Source organism: Notechis scutatus, chromosome 15 (genome assembly GCF_049901735.1).
Source record: "Notechis scutatus isolate UNSWTSFEM ecotype Mainland chromosome 15, rNotScu1.2, whole genome shotgun sequence".
NCBI classification, from domain to species: Eukaryota; Metazoa; Chordata; class Lepidosauria; order Squamata; family Elapidae; genus Notechis; species Notechis scutatus.
Genome location: NC_142023.1, coordinates 2,590,209 through 2,606,192, shown reverse-complemented (window position 1 = coordinate 2,606,192; position 15,984 = coordinate 2,590,209). Strand labels below are relative to the sequence as shown.

The window sequence follows — 15,984 nt, the reverse complement described above, 5'->3', positions numbered from 1 at the left end:
ATGCGCACGCATGGGGGGGCAGGTTCCATGCATGGGGATGGGGCGCATACACGGACGTGCACATATTGCATTTTGGAGACGTGTGCGCATACGCTATGGGCACTCGGTGCCAACAAGGTTAGCCATCACTGCCCTACACCAATTTCTGACCGGTGGCCTTCCCGTCTCTTCTTGAAAGCCTCCAGGGATGAAGCTCCCACAACTTCCGAAGGCAACTTCGGTTCCATCGATTGGTTGTTTTCTCATTGTCATTGGGAGGCCAAGAAGAAACCGGACTGCCATCTTGTCAGAAATGGGTAGGGCCTTCTGCTTGGGTTGGACTAGATGACCTACAAGGTCCCTTCCGACTGTGTTAAATCCGCTCAAATCGGACGAGAGGTCCTTCAGGTCAAAGCCCAGGGCCACCGAAGGATCTCCAGAGTGGGCTCCATCCTTCTTCAGAGGTCCCCACGAGGCCGAGGGAATCCCTTCCTCCTCGAATGTTGGCGTCCGTTGTTGGTTTGGCTTCCTTTCCCTCCACAGGTTTGGTCCGGCGATCTATAACCTTTCTTCTCTCTCTCTCCTCTTCCCTGTCTCCTTCAGCCTGGCCAAGCCCACCCGCCACTATACGGTCTTCCTGTTGGAGGATTCCTCGGGCGATGAGCTTCCTCAGGAGGACGGGCCGGCCTCTGCCTTCTCTGACAGCTTTCTCTTCTCGGCTCCTTTTGAATGGTGTCTACCTTGACTATTGCTCTCGCTAGCTCTGCCTCCTCGCCTGGCATCGGAGGCCTTGGCGGACCCATCAGCCTTTCCATTGCTTTAGCGGCTTCTGTGGCGGGCGTCCTGTCTGTGTGCGCGCATGTTCCCCGCTTGATATATACACCCGCCAGGGATGGGCTTCAAAAATTTTAGCAAGCGGTTCTCTGCCCGGTGGCTGGATGGGCGTGCCTAGGGTGGGTGTGGCCTTGTCAGCCTCCTGTACCATGGCGGGTGTGTGTGTGTGTGGCATTTTCACCTTCCCCGGACTCCGGAGGCTTTCCTCAAGCTTCCAGGCGGGCAAAAACAGCCTCCCCGGGCTCCTGAGGCTCTCTGGAAGCCAGAAACGAGCCCATTTCCAGCCTTCCCGAACTTCCAGGGTGCCCGTTTTCGCCCTCCCTGAGCCTCCATCCACGTCTTGCACTTACCTGCATCCAAAACGGGCCACGTGGGGACTTCGGGGAGGGGAGGGGTGGGCGGGGCCATCCAGGAGTGGGATTTGGGGGTTCTCCGAACTGCACAGAATCTTAGCCAGAGGGTCTCCCAAACCCCCTCCAGCCCCCAGCGGCCCACCCCTGCATACCCCCGGCGACAAGCCAATACCAGCAGAACTATACAAAGACCTACAAAATACTCTTAAGTACTCCAATGTTAGATGCATTTAATGATCTATTATCAGAAGCTAAAGTACCAAACTCATGGATGGAGGCATATATACTGTGTTTCCCTAAAAATAAGACCCTGTCTTATTTATTTATTTTTGCCACTCAAAAAAGGCACCAGGTCTTATTTTGGGGGGGGGATTTTATCCACTGACTAACCTCACTTGCGTGAGTCACCCCCAGCCTCCTTTTTGCTATTAGAGGCTTTCAAGAACTTCTTCTGCAGCCGGCAAGGCTTTCCTGAAGGCCTCTGCAGCCGATAAGAGAGCTCAGGATCGATCCAGAGTTTTGTCATCAGCTCCAGAGGCCTTCAGGAAAGCCTAGCCAGCCGGCTGCAGAAGAAATGGGCCGGCAAGGCAGGTGTCAGGGTGTGCGAGGCCCGGCTACACCTGTCCAAAGGTAAGTAGTAGGGCAGCTCCACCCCCCTCACCATCCTCATCCTAGCTTAATTTTTATCCATGCACTCTGGGATCTTAATTAGGGCTTATTTCGGGGGATGGGGTTTATATTGGATGTACATGTAAAAATCACGCTAGGACTTACTTTCAGGGTAGGTCGTATTTTCAGGAAAACAGGGTGTTACTCTTATACCAAGCGAAGACACAGATTTGCAACTGATTAAAAAATAAATTACAGACCAATTTCGCTATGGAATGCTGACTATAAAATATTTGCTTCGATAATTGCAGAAAGATTAAAAAGATTTCCAAACCAATTTATCCGTTTAGATCAAAACGGTTTCCTACCTAAGAGACAAATTAAAGATAATATGAGAATAATTTTTAAATGCAATGGAATATTACGAAGCAAATGGCATTGGTCTTCCTAGATGCACAGAAAGCATTTGATAATGTGAACTGGCCAATTTATATTAACACAATTAAAAGACATGGACTCTGGGGAGAGATTTATTAACATGATTAAGGCGACATATTATAAGCAAACACATTCTGGTTCTGGCCAAGAACTGCCAAGATTTGCTGGCTTGCCTTGGCGTTGGGTTTTCCTGCCTCAGTCCAACTGTCTTGTCCATCCCTGGCACCCTTACGGTGAATCGCCAGCTGCAAGCAGAAAGCCACCGGCACATGGAGCTGGATGAGGGGGTGGAGAGGCCTGGGGAGGACCAAGGGAGAAGAAAGCAAGTCTTGTCGTCTCTGCATGGAAGGAAGTCCAGCCCTCTTTGAGAGGAGGGTTGGTCGAAGGGCAGTCAGGTTGAAGTCGGGATTGGGGCTTGCTCTAAGGTGGTTAGAAGCATCTCCAGGGGGAAAAAAAGTGACAGCTGAGAATTGGAAACTCTTGAGTATCAACACCCACCTGGTTCTGGTAGGACACCCTGCCTAATGCATGTGAGAATCCAAGCCATTGTGTGACTGAAGGCTTTGTCTGCTGAAAAACTCATTATTATCCCAACCACATTGCCTCCTCAAACAGAGCATGGAGCAGTCCTCTGCTAATGAAACCATCCATGAGTTGAGGCAACCAGAGATGGACAAAGCTCCTGCCCAGCTCTTTTCTAATGTCTTTTTGGTGTTTTCTTCCATCTCTAGTCTTGTTTTGAATGCCAGTCAAAAACCACCCTGGAGATTGTGTGAATTGGGGTGTGTGAATTGGGTTTGCTTTGCACTGCCATCTCCTAATACTGCTGTGTTTGAAGCCCTCCTTGCTCCTTGCTCAGTCCTGTCTTCCTCCTAACAGACCATGGCGTTCCTTCATGTCGGAGGCATTGCTTTAAGTGTTGTGGATTTCTTAAGGATTCAAGAATCCAAGATTCACCATAGATAGTCAGTGTCTGTCAACTCGTAAAGCATTCCTGGCTTGCTCTTGAGTTGCCATAAGAAGGTTGGGGGAGATCTGATGGAGCAGTTCGTTTACTATAACCAGAAGCACATTCCTGGCATACCTTTCTCAAGACTGTGTCCTAGGTTACCAGACCCAGCCAGAGAGGTGTGTTTTCTACAGCCCAGGAAAGTGCTCTGTTGGAGAATGTGATTTATGACACGCCCTGGGAAGAGAGGGGAAAACAGGGTCCTAGGTGGGCAGTAAATTACGTAGGGCAGAGACTGCACTTGGGGAAATAATAAATAATAAAATAAACCTAATCAATAATTGGATTTCTTTTGAAACTTGGCTCGAGGCTCATGAATTAATTAGGGCATCCGTTGGAACCCTGACAGCGTGCAGACTCATCTGGGCCAAAGGAAGATGTTTCCTCATGGTCCTTCAGAGGACCTGCATGACTTTCTTGCTCGGTAGGTTGTCATCTTGGATCCAGGAAACCCATGTTTCATTTTAGTCACATCCTTAACTTTATGCATATTGGAGAGAGGAATCCTTTGGGCCTCCTCCTGGGTCTTCAGAGTCCTGGTGTCTCATGCTTTCTAAGATGTTCCTCTCTCTTGGCCTTGGCTTCATGTCTCCTTGTTTTATTGGTATTGCTGTGAGAAATGCATGCTTGATGTCATCCATCTGGAGCTGGGCTGTGTCTTATTTTGTGTTGAAAGCACTTAGAACCCCAGCAAAACACTAGTGTAGTTTTGTGGTGTAAGCCACAGAGCCCCTGCCTCAATCTTAATGTGTGTGTGGCCTTTGCCAAACGGAGCATATTGTGGCCACATCTCTGTAGGCTTCAGGCTGTCCTTAAGAGCCTCCCAGCTGGGAGATAATGTGGAGTTGTCACTCATCACACACCCATCAGCTCCTTCTGGCTTTCTCTGACCATTGGGAGGTTGGTAGGTTTCTCCAGAGGGATCCCATCCCTGAACGACCAATTGTGGTTCCTTCTGACAGGCCTCAGCCATATCGCGCTCTGAAGGAATCCGACAGTGGTGATGGAGAAGAAGGCATCAGTCCTGAGAGGTTCCAGGATGACCGCCAGATTGACCCAACCACTCCAGAAAGCCCCGCAGATATTAGTCTTCTGGAAGACATTTTTACAGGACTGGAGGTGACGTCGCAACCACAGCCTCTCAGCCAAGCCAGGAGCTTGGAAGATCTGAGGATTTCCAAAGAGGAAGAAGACCAACAATGCTCCTTTGATTATCAGGTATGGGACTTGGGTGGGTGAGAAAGTCTGAAAACATCTGAGTTGCTGGTTCAGAGAGTCTTTGACTTCCAACCATAACTGGAACAGGATTTCTGGTTGTAAGTTGTGGGTACCATAAGACAAGGCACCCATGTTTTACGGTTTACCGTAAAACACTTGTTCCACGCCCTTCTTAATGTTCAGTGGTCATTGTCACTAGCTGTAAGTTGAGAATTATCTGTAGGGGTGGATTTAGAGATGGGTATATTTGGTTATTTGCTGATGAGAAGCCAGATAGACAAGATAAGTTACGGCGGTGGGGTTGGAAGTGGTGAAGAATTTACAAGGGGAATCTTGAACTCTTGATAGGGCAGGAGACCAGCCGAAGAAGGAGAACCTAAGGGTAATTCCAGGAACACTTTCCCCAAGTGGATTTTGAGGAAATGGGAGGAAAGTCACCTTCCCCCAGTTGGCACAAAAGGAAAGATGGTTCCTCCTACTGCAGGGGTGTGAACTCAAGACCTGTGAGCCGCATCCAGCCCACAGGGTGCTTAAATCTGGCCCATGGTGCTGGCCTGGAAATACCGAAGGGCCTCTGCCAGTCAAAACAGGCTGCAGGGAAGTCGCATGTGACACCCCACCCCACCCCGTGGCCCATTTTTGGCCTGTACGGCCTCCAGCAGCCCTGCCGGCCAAAAACGGGCCGTGTGGAGGCCCCGCGAGGCCTGTTTCCAGCCTCCTCAGTCTCCAGCAGTACTGCCAGCTGAAAACAGGCCATGCAGGGCCCGTTCTCAGCTAGTAGAGTGTGGCAGGAGCCGTCCGTCTCATCTTCCACCCCTCCCTGCCAGCCCGCGGAGAACTACAATGTTCATCTGGCCCTCAAAGAAATCCAGTTTGACACCCCTGTCCTAGTGGGAGGTGGTCTCAGATCTGGGGTGTCCGTTTAAAAGGAGAGGAAGAGCCGAGGGTTTGGAGGGAGGCACCTCATGATTTTCTCTCTTCTCTGACAGCGGATGGACCTTGGTTTTGTTGAAAAGAGCTGGACCACCCCAGGGATGAAGCTTTCCCACCCTTATAAGCAGTTCTGGGGCTTAGGCCATGATGACATGGCCCTTTCCACCAAATACTCCCCCAAATCTCCCGAGAGACCCCTGAGAATCGTGCCCCCTGTTCCAAGGAAGCCTCCCAGCAGAGATGTCATTCTGGACCTTCCCGAGAAGGACGTTGGAAGTTCTCCCGCTGCCCAAGGGAACATCACCATCCCGCGACCCCAGGGGAGGAAGACGCCAGAGCTGGGCATCGTCCCACCGCCGCCTCCACCCCGGCTTTCCAAGCAGCAGGCACCCCCAGAAGCTGCCCCCTGCCCCGCAGAGCCTGGCCACCTGGCCTCAGAGCTCCTGCAGGAAACCTTTGCAGCCAGAAATGTCTCTCTGGACCGGCAGCCGTCTGGTTTTGCTCCTCCCCAAGTCCAGCTTTCATCCGCTGCCATCCCTGAAGGAGGAAAACTGCTCCAACCAGTCAAGGTCAACGCAGAGGGCACGAGCGGAGACAGCGACTCTCTCCTTGCTCTTCTGGATCCGCTGAAGTCAGGGGAAGCTCAGGATGCCCGCTTTCCATCCGGCTCCAGGAGCCAGCTGGGTTCCTCATCTCCCAGCCCTGCCGGCAGCTTCCCATCCACAGAGGAAGACCTCATGCCCTCCACATCAGCACCGTTCCGTCAACTGCTGGGATACCCTCCCTCGGTGACGCCGTTTGGGCCGCCGTCTCTCAACCCTTTCGTACAAACCATGCCGATGCCTCCGCCACTCACCCTGGTCAGGCCCCTGGGCGGCCCCTTTGGTCCCTCGTTGGGCCATGCGTATAGTTCCAGTTACATCACGTCCAACTCCAGCTTCTTCCAGCCCCAGAGGCCTCCCCTCAACCCTCTGACCCTCTCCATGCCCAACCTCTTTGCCAAGTCTCCCTCCGCCCCACCGCCGGCTCAGCCTCCTTCCCAGAGCGGCGTCCTTCGACCGACGCAGCCCTCTGGCCCTTCTAAGAACCGGACATTGCCTCTTACTCACACGGCGGTCAAGGCGAGGCTGGTGGTGCGGCCCAGCAACCTCCCGCTCCTTCCCCCCAAGACCAAGGCTGGAGAACCTGCCTTGTGTCCTTCGAAGACTCAGCTGGCTAAAGACCCCTTTGAAGATTTGTTAAATAAAACCAAGCAGGAAGTGTCCGTCACGCCCGGTAAAGTCGAGCAGTTAAGAAGGCAGTGGGAAACATTCGAGTGAGTCCCATGAGCTCACGACGTCCTAGACTACTGGGTGTTGGGTCAATATAGTCTTTCCCCAAGTAAAGCAGGGTCAACCAGCTGGCACAGCTTCCTCCCTATTAGGAGGAAGCCCTGGCTAAGCTTTGAATAGGAGCCAGGAGACACACACACACCCTTCACCTTTTCGCCCACCAAGGTCATTGGGCTCCTTGACGTTCTTCCACTTTTCCTCAAAATAAGTAGACAGTTGATGAGATCAATCCTGGTCTCTTCTTGGCCAGCCTTGCCTCCCCATAATTATGAGCCTGTCACAAGCCCAGGTGAGCACTTGCTTCCATACCAGATGACATTTTGAACCCAACCCCAAGTCACGTTGATCACGATCTGAACCTTTTTAGATATATATATTTTTTGGGGGGGAGGGGTACCTTCTCCGACATACATTTAGCTGCGTGGGCTCAAGGCCCCGTGTTGTCCTCCAGCTCCCTTCCCAGTCCCACCAATCTCTGCACACAACATCCCTTGGCTCAGCCACCCCACCCCACCCCACCCCACCCAACATTCCCGCGGTGGCACCACACCCGCTTTTCAGGGAAGCGGTGACATGCCGCTTCCTACCTATCCACCGGTTGGCACTACCAGCAGTTGTTCCTTTTTTTTTTTTTTTAGAGCAACGACATGCGATTGTGGTGTCCCCAAGACCTCCTCTAACTCTTAACTGTGTTGATGTCCCATGAACATGTATATGTATAGTTACAAAAGTGTTACTCGGCGGCTTCCTTCCCCAGCCTGATGGGAGGAGGATGGGGGAACCATCTCTGGTCTATGGTAGTATGGAAGGTGTGTTGACGGATGGCAGCATCCACCTGCTGCATGATGGAACAGGGATGACAGTGGTGTTGGTAGGACGGTGGTGATAGACATAATTTGTTAAAAATGACTTTCCCCCCTGGTTGTGGACTAATTGGCTTTGGTCTTCATCACCTGAAAGCTAGAAGACTTCTACCTGCTACCTTTTATCTCTCAACTCCTGCCGAAGACCCAGATTTTCCCTCTAGGATGTTTTGGGAGACGAATGGTCCACCACGCTTCAAAAATTCAGACCTGCTACAGGACTTCTTGGTACACCTGCCTCTGTTTCTTTTCCTCACTTAAATTTGGGGGGGAGGGGGTTTAAAAATACACCTGGGCAGTTTGTTGTTATTTTAATCACTTGTCGTGTGGGAATTAGGCTAGCCAAATTGTCTTATGTCCACAAGAACTCACTGTGTGTACGAAACGTGAGAAGTCACTCTTCAACGCCATCTTGGTTGCTTTCCCTTCCATCTCTGATCACCCTTTTGAGGTTTTCCTACCAGCTGAAGAAGTTGGTTTGGCTTCCCTCTCCACACCTGAGCCTATAGATTCCAAGAACAGGGTGGATTCTTCCCAAAAATGGATTGCCAAGGGGGACATCCGCCTGTAGATCTTCTGTTTGGCATCGTTTAACACCTCTGCCCAAAACCATTGCATGGACAAAGCTCCTTTTTGTGTTTTGTACAATCACTTTTTTCTGGGGGAGGGGAGGAATATGGTTTTGATATTACCTAACTTCTGGATAGTAAAATATTTCAAGTCCACCCAACGGGCTGGAGTGTTGGTTTGCTTCTTCAAAGTTTGGGGTATGGAGTGGGAATACAATCTTCAGGCTGTGTCTGCGGTTGACCATCTGGGCTGGGCTGGTGTTAAGATCAGTCCAACCTCACGTTCTCTCCACAAAGGTGTTAATTAGAACATAGGGGGTGAAGATTCTGCTGCTTTAGAATATGGTAGAGATTTAAACCTGGGAGGCTGTTTCCTGGACTAACCCATAATCTCCTAGGCCCACGTATTTTAGAACAATCGATACACCTTGTTCTGGAAAAGCAGTTCAGGTGAGAGAAAGCCAGGTGCAACTGAAAGAAGACTCCGCCCATTGGAATCTACCTTGATATCAGAAGCATATTGTATCTGGTAAGTCCCTCATGACCGACAACAACTATATCCTTTTGGATAAATAAACTACAGGTCGTCTTCGATTTAACAATAGTTCATTTAGTGACTGTTTAAAGTTGCAACAGCACTGAAAGAAGGGACTTTTAAGCTGGTCCTTTGCATCCTTTTAGAGTTGTTGAGGCCACTTCCAACAGTTCCAAGAAGGCTCCACACATCCATTTGCACCACTCAGGTGACCCTGAGGACACAGATAAACCTCCAAGTGGCCTCAACGACCCTCTAAAAGGATGCAAATGACCAACTGTCTGCAAATCCTTCCATTCCCCACCATCCAGTCAGAGCTGAAGAAGCTTCTTGGATGAGAAGCGAAGCAACCATGGCCTGGAGGACTGAGAATCTCCATAGACATTTGACTTATGACTGTTTCTCACACTTATGACCGCCGCGTGGTCATAATTCAGATGTTTGGGGACTGACTCACATTTATGACGGTCATAGAATCCCGGGATCAGGTGATCCCATTTTGCAACCTTCTGACCAGCGATGGGGAAGCCAGATTTCCTTAACAACTGGGTTATTCACTTAACAAATTTAGCGATTCACTTAATAACGGTGGCAAGAAAAGTCAGAAAATGGTTCATTTAACGAATGTCTCAACTTAGCGACAGAGATTTGGGCCTCAGTTTTGGTCATAAGTCAAGGACTACCTGTATTCTGACAAGTCCCCTTCTCCTTTTTCATGAGGCAGTTTTGGCCCACCTTCCATTTGGGCCTCTTGGACAGTTGATGTCCCTCAGCAATTTTATCAGCTGGACCTGCTTGAATTTAAAAGAACCCAGATAAAGTTTCTGTATACATTTTTAATTACAATTACAGGAATGACCAGGATTGGGTTTCTTAACATTTGCGTCCACAGATGCTTCGTCTGTGGCAAAAGTTCTGTGAAAAAATAAACCCCAAATTTAAATATCAAAAAAGTTCACACATTAGAAAACAAAAATAAATTAAATGGCAGAAAAGTTTCCCATTTTTGGGATGGATCTGAGGGGGCTTTGAGCAAGTAGAGGGAAGAATGGCTACTATTTCTGAGAAGGAGGGCAGACATTTTGTGTGGTGTGACAGGGAATTAAACTGAACCCCTTTGGCATTATGACTACTCCTCAGAGTTAAGTCTAATCAGCTGTATTTCCGATAAAATCGGATCCGTTTTTGGGGGGCCCCCCGGGGGGAAGAAGAGGGGGGGCGGGGCGGCTTCTTGGGCCGGCCGGGCGGGGGGGCTGTTTTCTTTTTCTTGGCCCCCCTCTTGGCCGCGCCTTTTTTCAATGCCTTCTAATGCGGATGGTCCAAATGAGCGAGTCAAGTGATGGTAAAACTAAGTCTAAAACTGGAGACTCAAACTTATTCTCCAAAGCACCAGAAGAGAGAACAAGAAACAATGGATGGAAACTAATCAAGGAGAGAATCAACTTGGAATTGAGGAGAAACTTCCTATCAGTGAGGACAATTAATCAGGGGAACTGCTTGCCACCAGAAGTTGTGGGAGCTCCATCACTGGAGGTCTTTCAGAAGAGACTGGACAGCCCCTTGTCTGAAATGGTATAGGATCTCCTGCTTGAGCAGGGGGTTGGACTAGAAGACCTCCAAGGTCCCTTCCAGCTCTATTCTGACTGACTCAGACCCACAAGCTTTTCCACAGTTAACCAGCGGAACGGCTTGCCTTCAGAAGTTGTGGGTCCAGATGAGCGAGTCAAGTCAACGCTAAGACTAAAACTGAAGACTCAAAAATATTTTCCAAGGCAGCAGAAGCAGGGGGCTGGACTAGAAGACCCCCCAAAGTCCCTTCCAGCTCTATTCTGACTGACTCAAACCCACACCTACATTTGCAACAAGTCTTTGATGCCTTGAAATTTGTAGTCCTAGATAGATCTCTTTTGGAAGGGTTTGGTCATTACTAAGGGAGGCTGGAGGATCTCCAGTCAACGATGATCGGCTGAGTTTGGTTCCTTGCCATCAATTTTCCATCGACGGGGTTTCAAAGAAAGTTGGTCAAGCTACTTTTGCTGATCCGTTGGCTGGCTGGCCATTGGGGAAGGATTGTTCTTCCTCAAAGTTAGGGAGGCATGACCTGGTTAGGTTTCTTAGTCTGCGTTTACCCAGACTGTGAAATAATCACCTTCTCAATGGTCACCTTAGAGGTCTTCAAGGAGAAATACTGGAATAATGAGCCAGGAGCCTTGGAAGATACAAGGTCAACAAGTTGGCCTAACTTTTCTTTGTTCTGTCTTGACCCGTCTTTGGGAGAAGAAAGATAAATACGGAGGGAATCGTTTGTGGGCTGGTGAGAAGAGATCAGTTTGAGGGAACATCTTACAGCCGGTACTTCCTACGGTTGCTATGTTTTTTTCTTGATGAATTGTAATTACTACGGCTAACACTCAGGGAAGGAAGTACATCTATGTCTTGAGATATGGGTTGAGGTACCACATTATCCTCTTGAGGAAACAATTTCCTTTTGACTTCTGAAATAGTCCCAACCATGGTCTCACAGCACTACATCAGTGTAGTGTAGGAAGGGGTCAAGCTACTTTCTAAAGCACCTGAAGGCCAGACAAGGAATAATGGATGGAAACTGAACAAGGAGAGATTCAACCTGGAAATAAGGAGGAATTTCCCAACAGGGAGAACAACCAACCCATGGAACAGTTTTGCCTTCAGAAGTTGTGGGAGCTTCATCCCTTGAGACTTTCAAGAAGAGACTGGACTGCCATTTGTCAAAAATGGTGTAGGGCCTCCTGCTTGGGTGGGAGGTTGGACTAGATGACCTACAAGGTCCCTTCCAACTCTGTTCATCTGTTAGATATTTATTCTGGGATGGAGGTTTGTCCTTAAGATTTTCCTCAGGAGAACTTTGCAGGGCCTGGTTGTCCCTGGCCAGAATTTGACCGTCTCTTTTGGTGCAGAGCCTCTCTTTGGGTTTCCAGAGGGAACGAGAAAAAAAAAAGGTTGGATAGATAGACACGTCTCCCAGATCTTCGGATGTGCTGAGAAAAATCTGCTACCTTGTGGCAGGAAATGGGCAAAAAAAAAGGTATCTGGTGTTCATTTCCACAAATAGATGTCCTGATTCTTATTTTTATTTGTTCACATTTTCTGCAAGTTGCCTTCGGAAGTTGTGGGAGCTTCATCCCTGGAGGCTTTCAAGAAGAGATTGGACTGCCATCTCTCTCAGAAATGGTGTAGGGTCTCCTGCTTGGACGGGAGGGGTTGGACTAGATGACCTACAAGGTCCCTTCCCACACTCTTTATTCTGTAACAAATCTGTAAGGAGGAACCCAACAGCGTTCTCCTTTTGCAGCCATCTGTAGGAATTCACACCTCCCCTGACAAAGCCAGGTTTAAATTTTGGGGTGTGTGAAGTGTTTTCTGAAAACATTTCTCACTGTTCTACGTCATCATGGCCCTCAAGTGCCAATGGTTGTAAACCACAGTTGGTCACACATTCAAGTGTCTGGCTCACTGTACAGGATGAATTTTCAGGATGAAAATACAGGGTGTATTTTCTCCAACCCAGGGTCCTGGGGTTGCTTCTTGGAGGACGAGAAGAGAGAGCAGAGTTGCCACCACATCTGTCCATAGCTCCTTGGACGTCCTGTGGATGCGTCAAGGAGGAAAGAGGGAAGAGCTAAATATGTCAGCCTACACTAAAACAGCAGAAATCTTTGTTAGCAAGAATTAAACTTCTACCTGCTACATTTTAGCGTAGAAAGCTGAACTTTCCCTGGGAGAAGGTGGCTCTTAAGGAGTCTTCTTGGAGTGGAATCATTTCTACGTGTATCGAAAATTATAACTGAAGGGTGAAGTGAAGTTTAATGCTGTTTCAAGTGATTTTTTTTACAAGGCACTTTAGGATGGTGTATTATACCTGAACGCTTAAAGGGGAGGTCACAGAAATTGTAGGTACTTGACTCTCTTCCAACAGGGATAATGATAGATAAATGTTTTGTTCTTTGTTCATTTTGGACTTTTTGTGGTGTGATCTTGGGGTCAAGCAGTTTTTGTTGTTCACCCTCTTGTGCCTCGCAGCTGCTGTGTGACTAATGATCGGTGTGCAGTTTGTGTTGGTTTCCGAGGCATGAGCTGCTCAGTTTTTCACAAAACAATACACTTCACCGAGTCCTGGGTGCTTTTTACTTCGTATCCTCTCAGCTCGTTTACATTCAACCATGGCGGGTTGTTTTGCAACTACACACAGGGATTGGCAACCTGTGGCTCTGGAGCCGCATGCGGCTCTTTCAGCCCTGTGCTGTGGTGACGCCGTACTAGGAGGAGACTGTGGGGGAAACGGACTTCCAGTCGGCTCCAGAATCGAATGGGGGGCTTCCGGTTAGGACCTTTGTGGCTCTTTTGAGTGTTTAAGGTTGCCGTCTCCTCTTCTACAGGACCGATGAATGTTCTGACCTTGTGGCCAACTGGCATGGCTGCGGAAAGGGTCCAGAAGACATTGGCAGAGATTTTCGGACCTAACTCGTCTCTATCAACTGGCATTCAGCTCAGCAGAGGCAGTGTGGACCTTCAGTATCTCAGCTCATACACCCTATGGTCTCCTGGTGGCATCGCTTTTTGGCCTCTCCAGTAGTCCATCTGTTTATGGCCACACCTGAGATGTCCGAAGGGATGAGGCGCAGCTCAGTAGTTCCAACTGCTCCAAGAAGCATGGAGCTGCTGATGTGGTCCCAGGCTGATCACCAGGGTAGCTCAAGATGTCCTTGACTGCTTGGAACAGCATTTGAAACTTTCCTTGTGAGCCTCATCCATAACTTGGTCATTTATAAGGGAGCGCCATTAACAAGGTCCCCCTAGAAGTCCTATAGGCAATGCACCCCTCTAACAACAGGCTTCAAATGTCAAAAGTGAGGAGGTGCATTTGCCCAGCTGTTGTGTCTTTGTCGTGCTTCTAGTTTTTTAGCCTGATACTTTAGTAAGTCCTATCCCTGCCTCTAGGAATGAGGCCTCCGAATCCTTCCTCCCATGCCAAAAACTAGAGCCGTCACAACCCTCTTAAACAAGTAGAGCCAGTGAGAACGTCATAATCGTCCAACCCAACATGACCACTTTGTAATCCACCCTGGAGGCTGTCACAAAGAGAGTCACCCTTAAACCACACCGAGGAGAGAGGCAGGGCTTCCATGCTGCTTCTCTTGTAGGTTGGTCAATGCTCAGAAATCTGTGGGCTATCGTCTTTCTCACAGCAACAGGCCAAGGCAGCTTGTTGGGTTGGGAACAGCACTTCCGAGGCATGGGAGTGGGCAGAGGTGGTAAGATGGAGAAGCCAGTTGCTGCCACCGGCAGAGAGGAACCCACAAGGCAGGTGGATAGGTCCTCAAAGGTCCCAGATGCACAGGTGGGCCACCACTCGATGGGCGTGCCGCTTCCCTGCCGTCCTTGTCTTTTGCAGGGAGCGGAGAAGATCTACTCTGCCCACACTCCCAAGAGCCAACTTTATGAACTCCTCGATGCTCATATTAAACGTTCTTCTGGTGGGACTTTGAGGACGCTGTCCATCTCCAGGCGAGCTCCGGCCACTTCCTGCTGGCTCGGGCTGTAGGTTCCCTCGGACTGGCGCCTCTTCCTGGCGGTGAGAATCATCAGGACGAGGATGATGATGAGAAGGAACAGGCAGCTGCAGACGACCGGCACGGCCACTTCGACCAAGGGGAAGGGGAAGGCAGGGCCTGGGAGGCTTCCTCTCTGCCGGAGAAATCAAGAAAGAGAAGATGAGTCTGGATAAATGCCGCTCAGTTGTCCTTGAAGGGGAGAGCAAGGGGAGGGATGGGCTGCTACCAGTTCGCTGGTTCGGTGAACCAGCAAATCCCACCCCTGGCTGGCCCCACTTACCCCAACCCTCCCAGGAGTCCCCACGTGGCCCGTTTGGATGCCAGGTTAAGAGCAGGGCCCATGCAAAAAAAACTCCAGGGGAGACGAATCTGCCTACCGAGATGCGATGGACCAGTTGCTTTCATGGTGTGGAGCAGTGGTGGGATTCAAACATTTTTATTACCGGTTCTGTGGATGTGGCTTGGTGGGCGTGGCAGGGGAAGGATACTGTAAAATCTCCAGTCAGAGGCGGGACTGGCCAGTTCTCCGAACTACTCAAAATTTCCATTACCGGTTCTCCAGAACTGGTCAGAATCTGCTGAATGCCACCTGTCTTTAGGTGCATGACTGCATTCCCACTCACACAACTAATAATATTACTAAATTTGCAGAGGATACAGCAGTGGTGGGACTCATCTCTAGGGGGGATGAGTCTGCCTACCGAGATGAGGTGGACCAGTTGCTTTTGTGGTGTGGAGACAATAACTTGGTCCTCAACACCAATAAGACCAAGGAGCAGATAGTGGACTATAATAGAAGGAACAGATCAGACATCCAACTCTTGTTTAGCAAGGGAGACTGAGTGGAGCAAGAGGCCAGTTTTAAGTTTCTGGGTGTTACCCTAAAAGAGGACCTGACCTGGGTGCTCACATTGCAGCCCTGGTCAAAAGGGCCCAGCAGAGATTATACTACCTGAGACTTCTCAGGAAACAACTGAATGGAAAACTGCTGGTGACCTTCTATCGCTGCACCATAGAGAGTATCTTAACTTACTGTCCCTGTGGATGGTTTGCCTCTTGAACAGTGGCAGATAGGAAAGCACTCCAGAGCGTGAATGCCATTGCCCAGAGGATCATGGGTTGCCTTCTCCCCTCTTTGGAAGAGCTTTATAGCTCCTGCTGCCTTAAGAAAGTTCAAAACTTTCTCAAAGATCCATCTCATCTTGGGAACCCCCTTTTTTTTAACTATGACCATCTGGCAGACGGTACAGGACAATAACAAAAACAAAGACAAATAGGCTGGAAAACAGCTTCCACCCCAGGGCAGTAACTATGGAATTCTACTGTATAGTACACTGCAGATGGTATTTAATTTCATTGTACGATGTGCAATGACAATAAAGTAAACTAAACTAAACGGGCATCCCAAGGCTCTGGAAGGCAGGAAACGGCCGTTTTCGCCCTCCCAGAGGCTCGGGAAAAGCCTCCGCAGCCTGGGGAAGGCGAAAATGATGCCCCCCAGTAGTGCAGGAGGCCGACTAGGCCACACCCACCCAGCAACCAGGCAGAGAACCAGTTGCTGAACCAGTCCCATGTGGCCCCCCCTCCCCAGATAAACCAACACAGGAGTCGTCCACAAGTCGCCCTTGTAAGACAAAACTAAGCTATCCAAGAGTCATTTTGTTACAAGGTGGGCAGAAAATAAAGTCAGTAAATAGATACAAGCGTATGGCCACCATTGCA

The 15,984-nt window shown here is 49.5% G+C and overlaps 2 protein-coding genes and 1 long non-coding RNA gene across 7 annotated transcripts in view; 2 read left to right on the top strand and 1 right to left on the bottom strand.

The window, feature by feature from the left end:
* The window catches only part of DENND1A (DENN domain containing 1A), a 207,570-nt gene extending 199,273 nt beyond the window's left edge, over positions 1-8,297 (top strand). For 3 of the 5 annotated variants that reach the window (XM_087943987.1, XM_087943984.1, XM_087943986.1), the window contains 3 exons: positions 583-711; positions 4,185-4,440; positions 5,430-8,297. In XM_087943987.1, coding sequence (XP_087800113.1) covers positions 583-711; positions 4,185-4,440; positions 5,430-6,692 — 1,648 coding nt within the window. In that variant the 3' untranslated portion in view covers positions 6,693-8,297. The remainder of the gene's footprint in view (positions 1-582; positions 712-4,184; positions 4,441-5,429) is intronic. The other 2 variants (XM_087943988.1, XM_087943989.1) reach the window with 1 other exon arrangement.
* Positions 1,234-2,659, top strand: LOC148129449 (uncharacterized). Its single transcript, XR_015745379.1, has 2 exons — positions 1,234-2,392; positions 2,469-2,659. It is a non-coding gene; the product is annotated as an uncharacterized LOC148129449 (long non-coding RNA).
* A 5,766-nt stretch (positions 8,298-14,063) lies between the features above and the next one.
* The window catches only part of CRB2 (crumbs cell polarity complex component 2), a 54,416-nt gene continuing 52,495 nt past the window's right edge, over positions 14,064-15,984 (bottom strand). Inside the window, exon 13 of the mRNA XM_087943983.1 lies at positions 14,064-14,395. Within this exon, the coding sequence (XP_087800109.1) occupies positions 14,165-14,395 (231 nt within the window). The 3' untranslated portion in view covers positions 14,064-14,164. The remainder of the gene's footprint in view (positions 14,396-15,984) is intronic.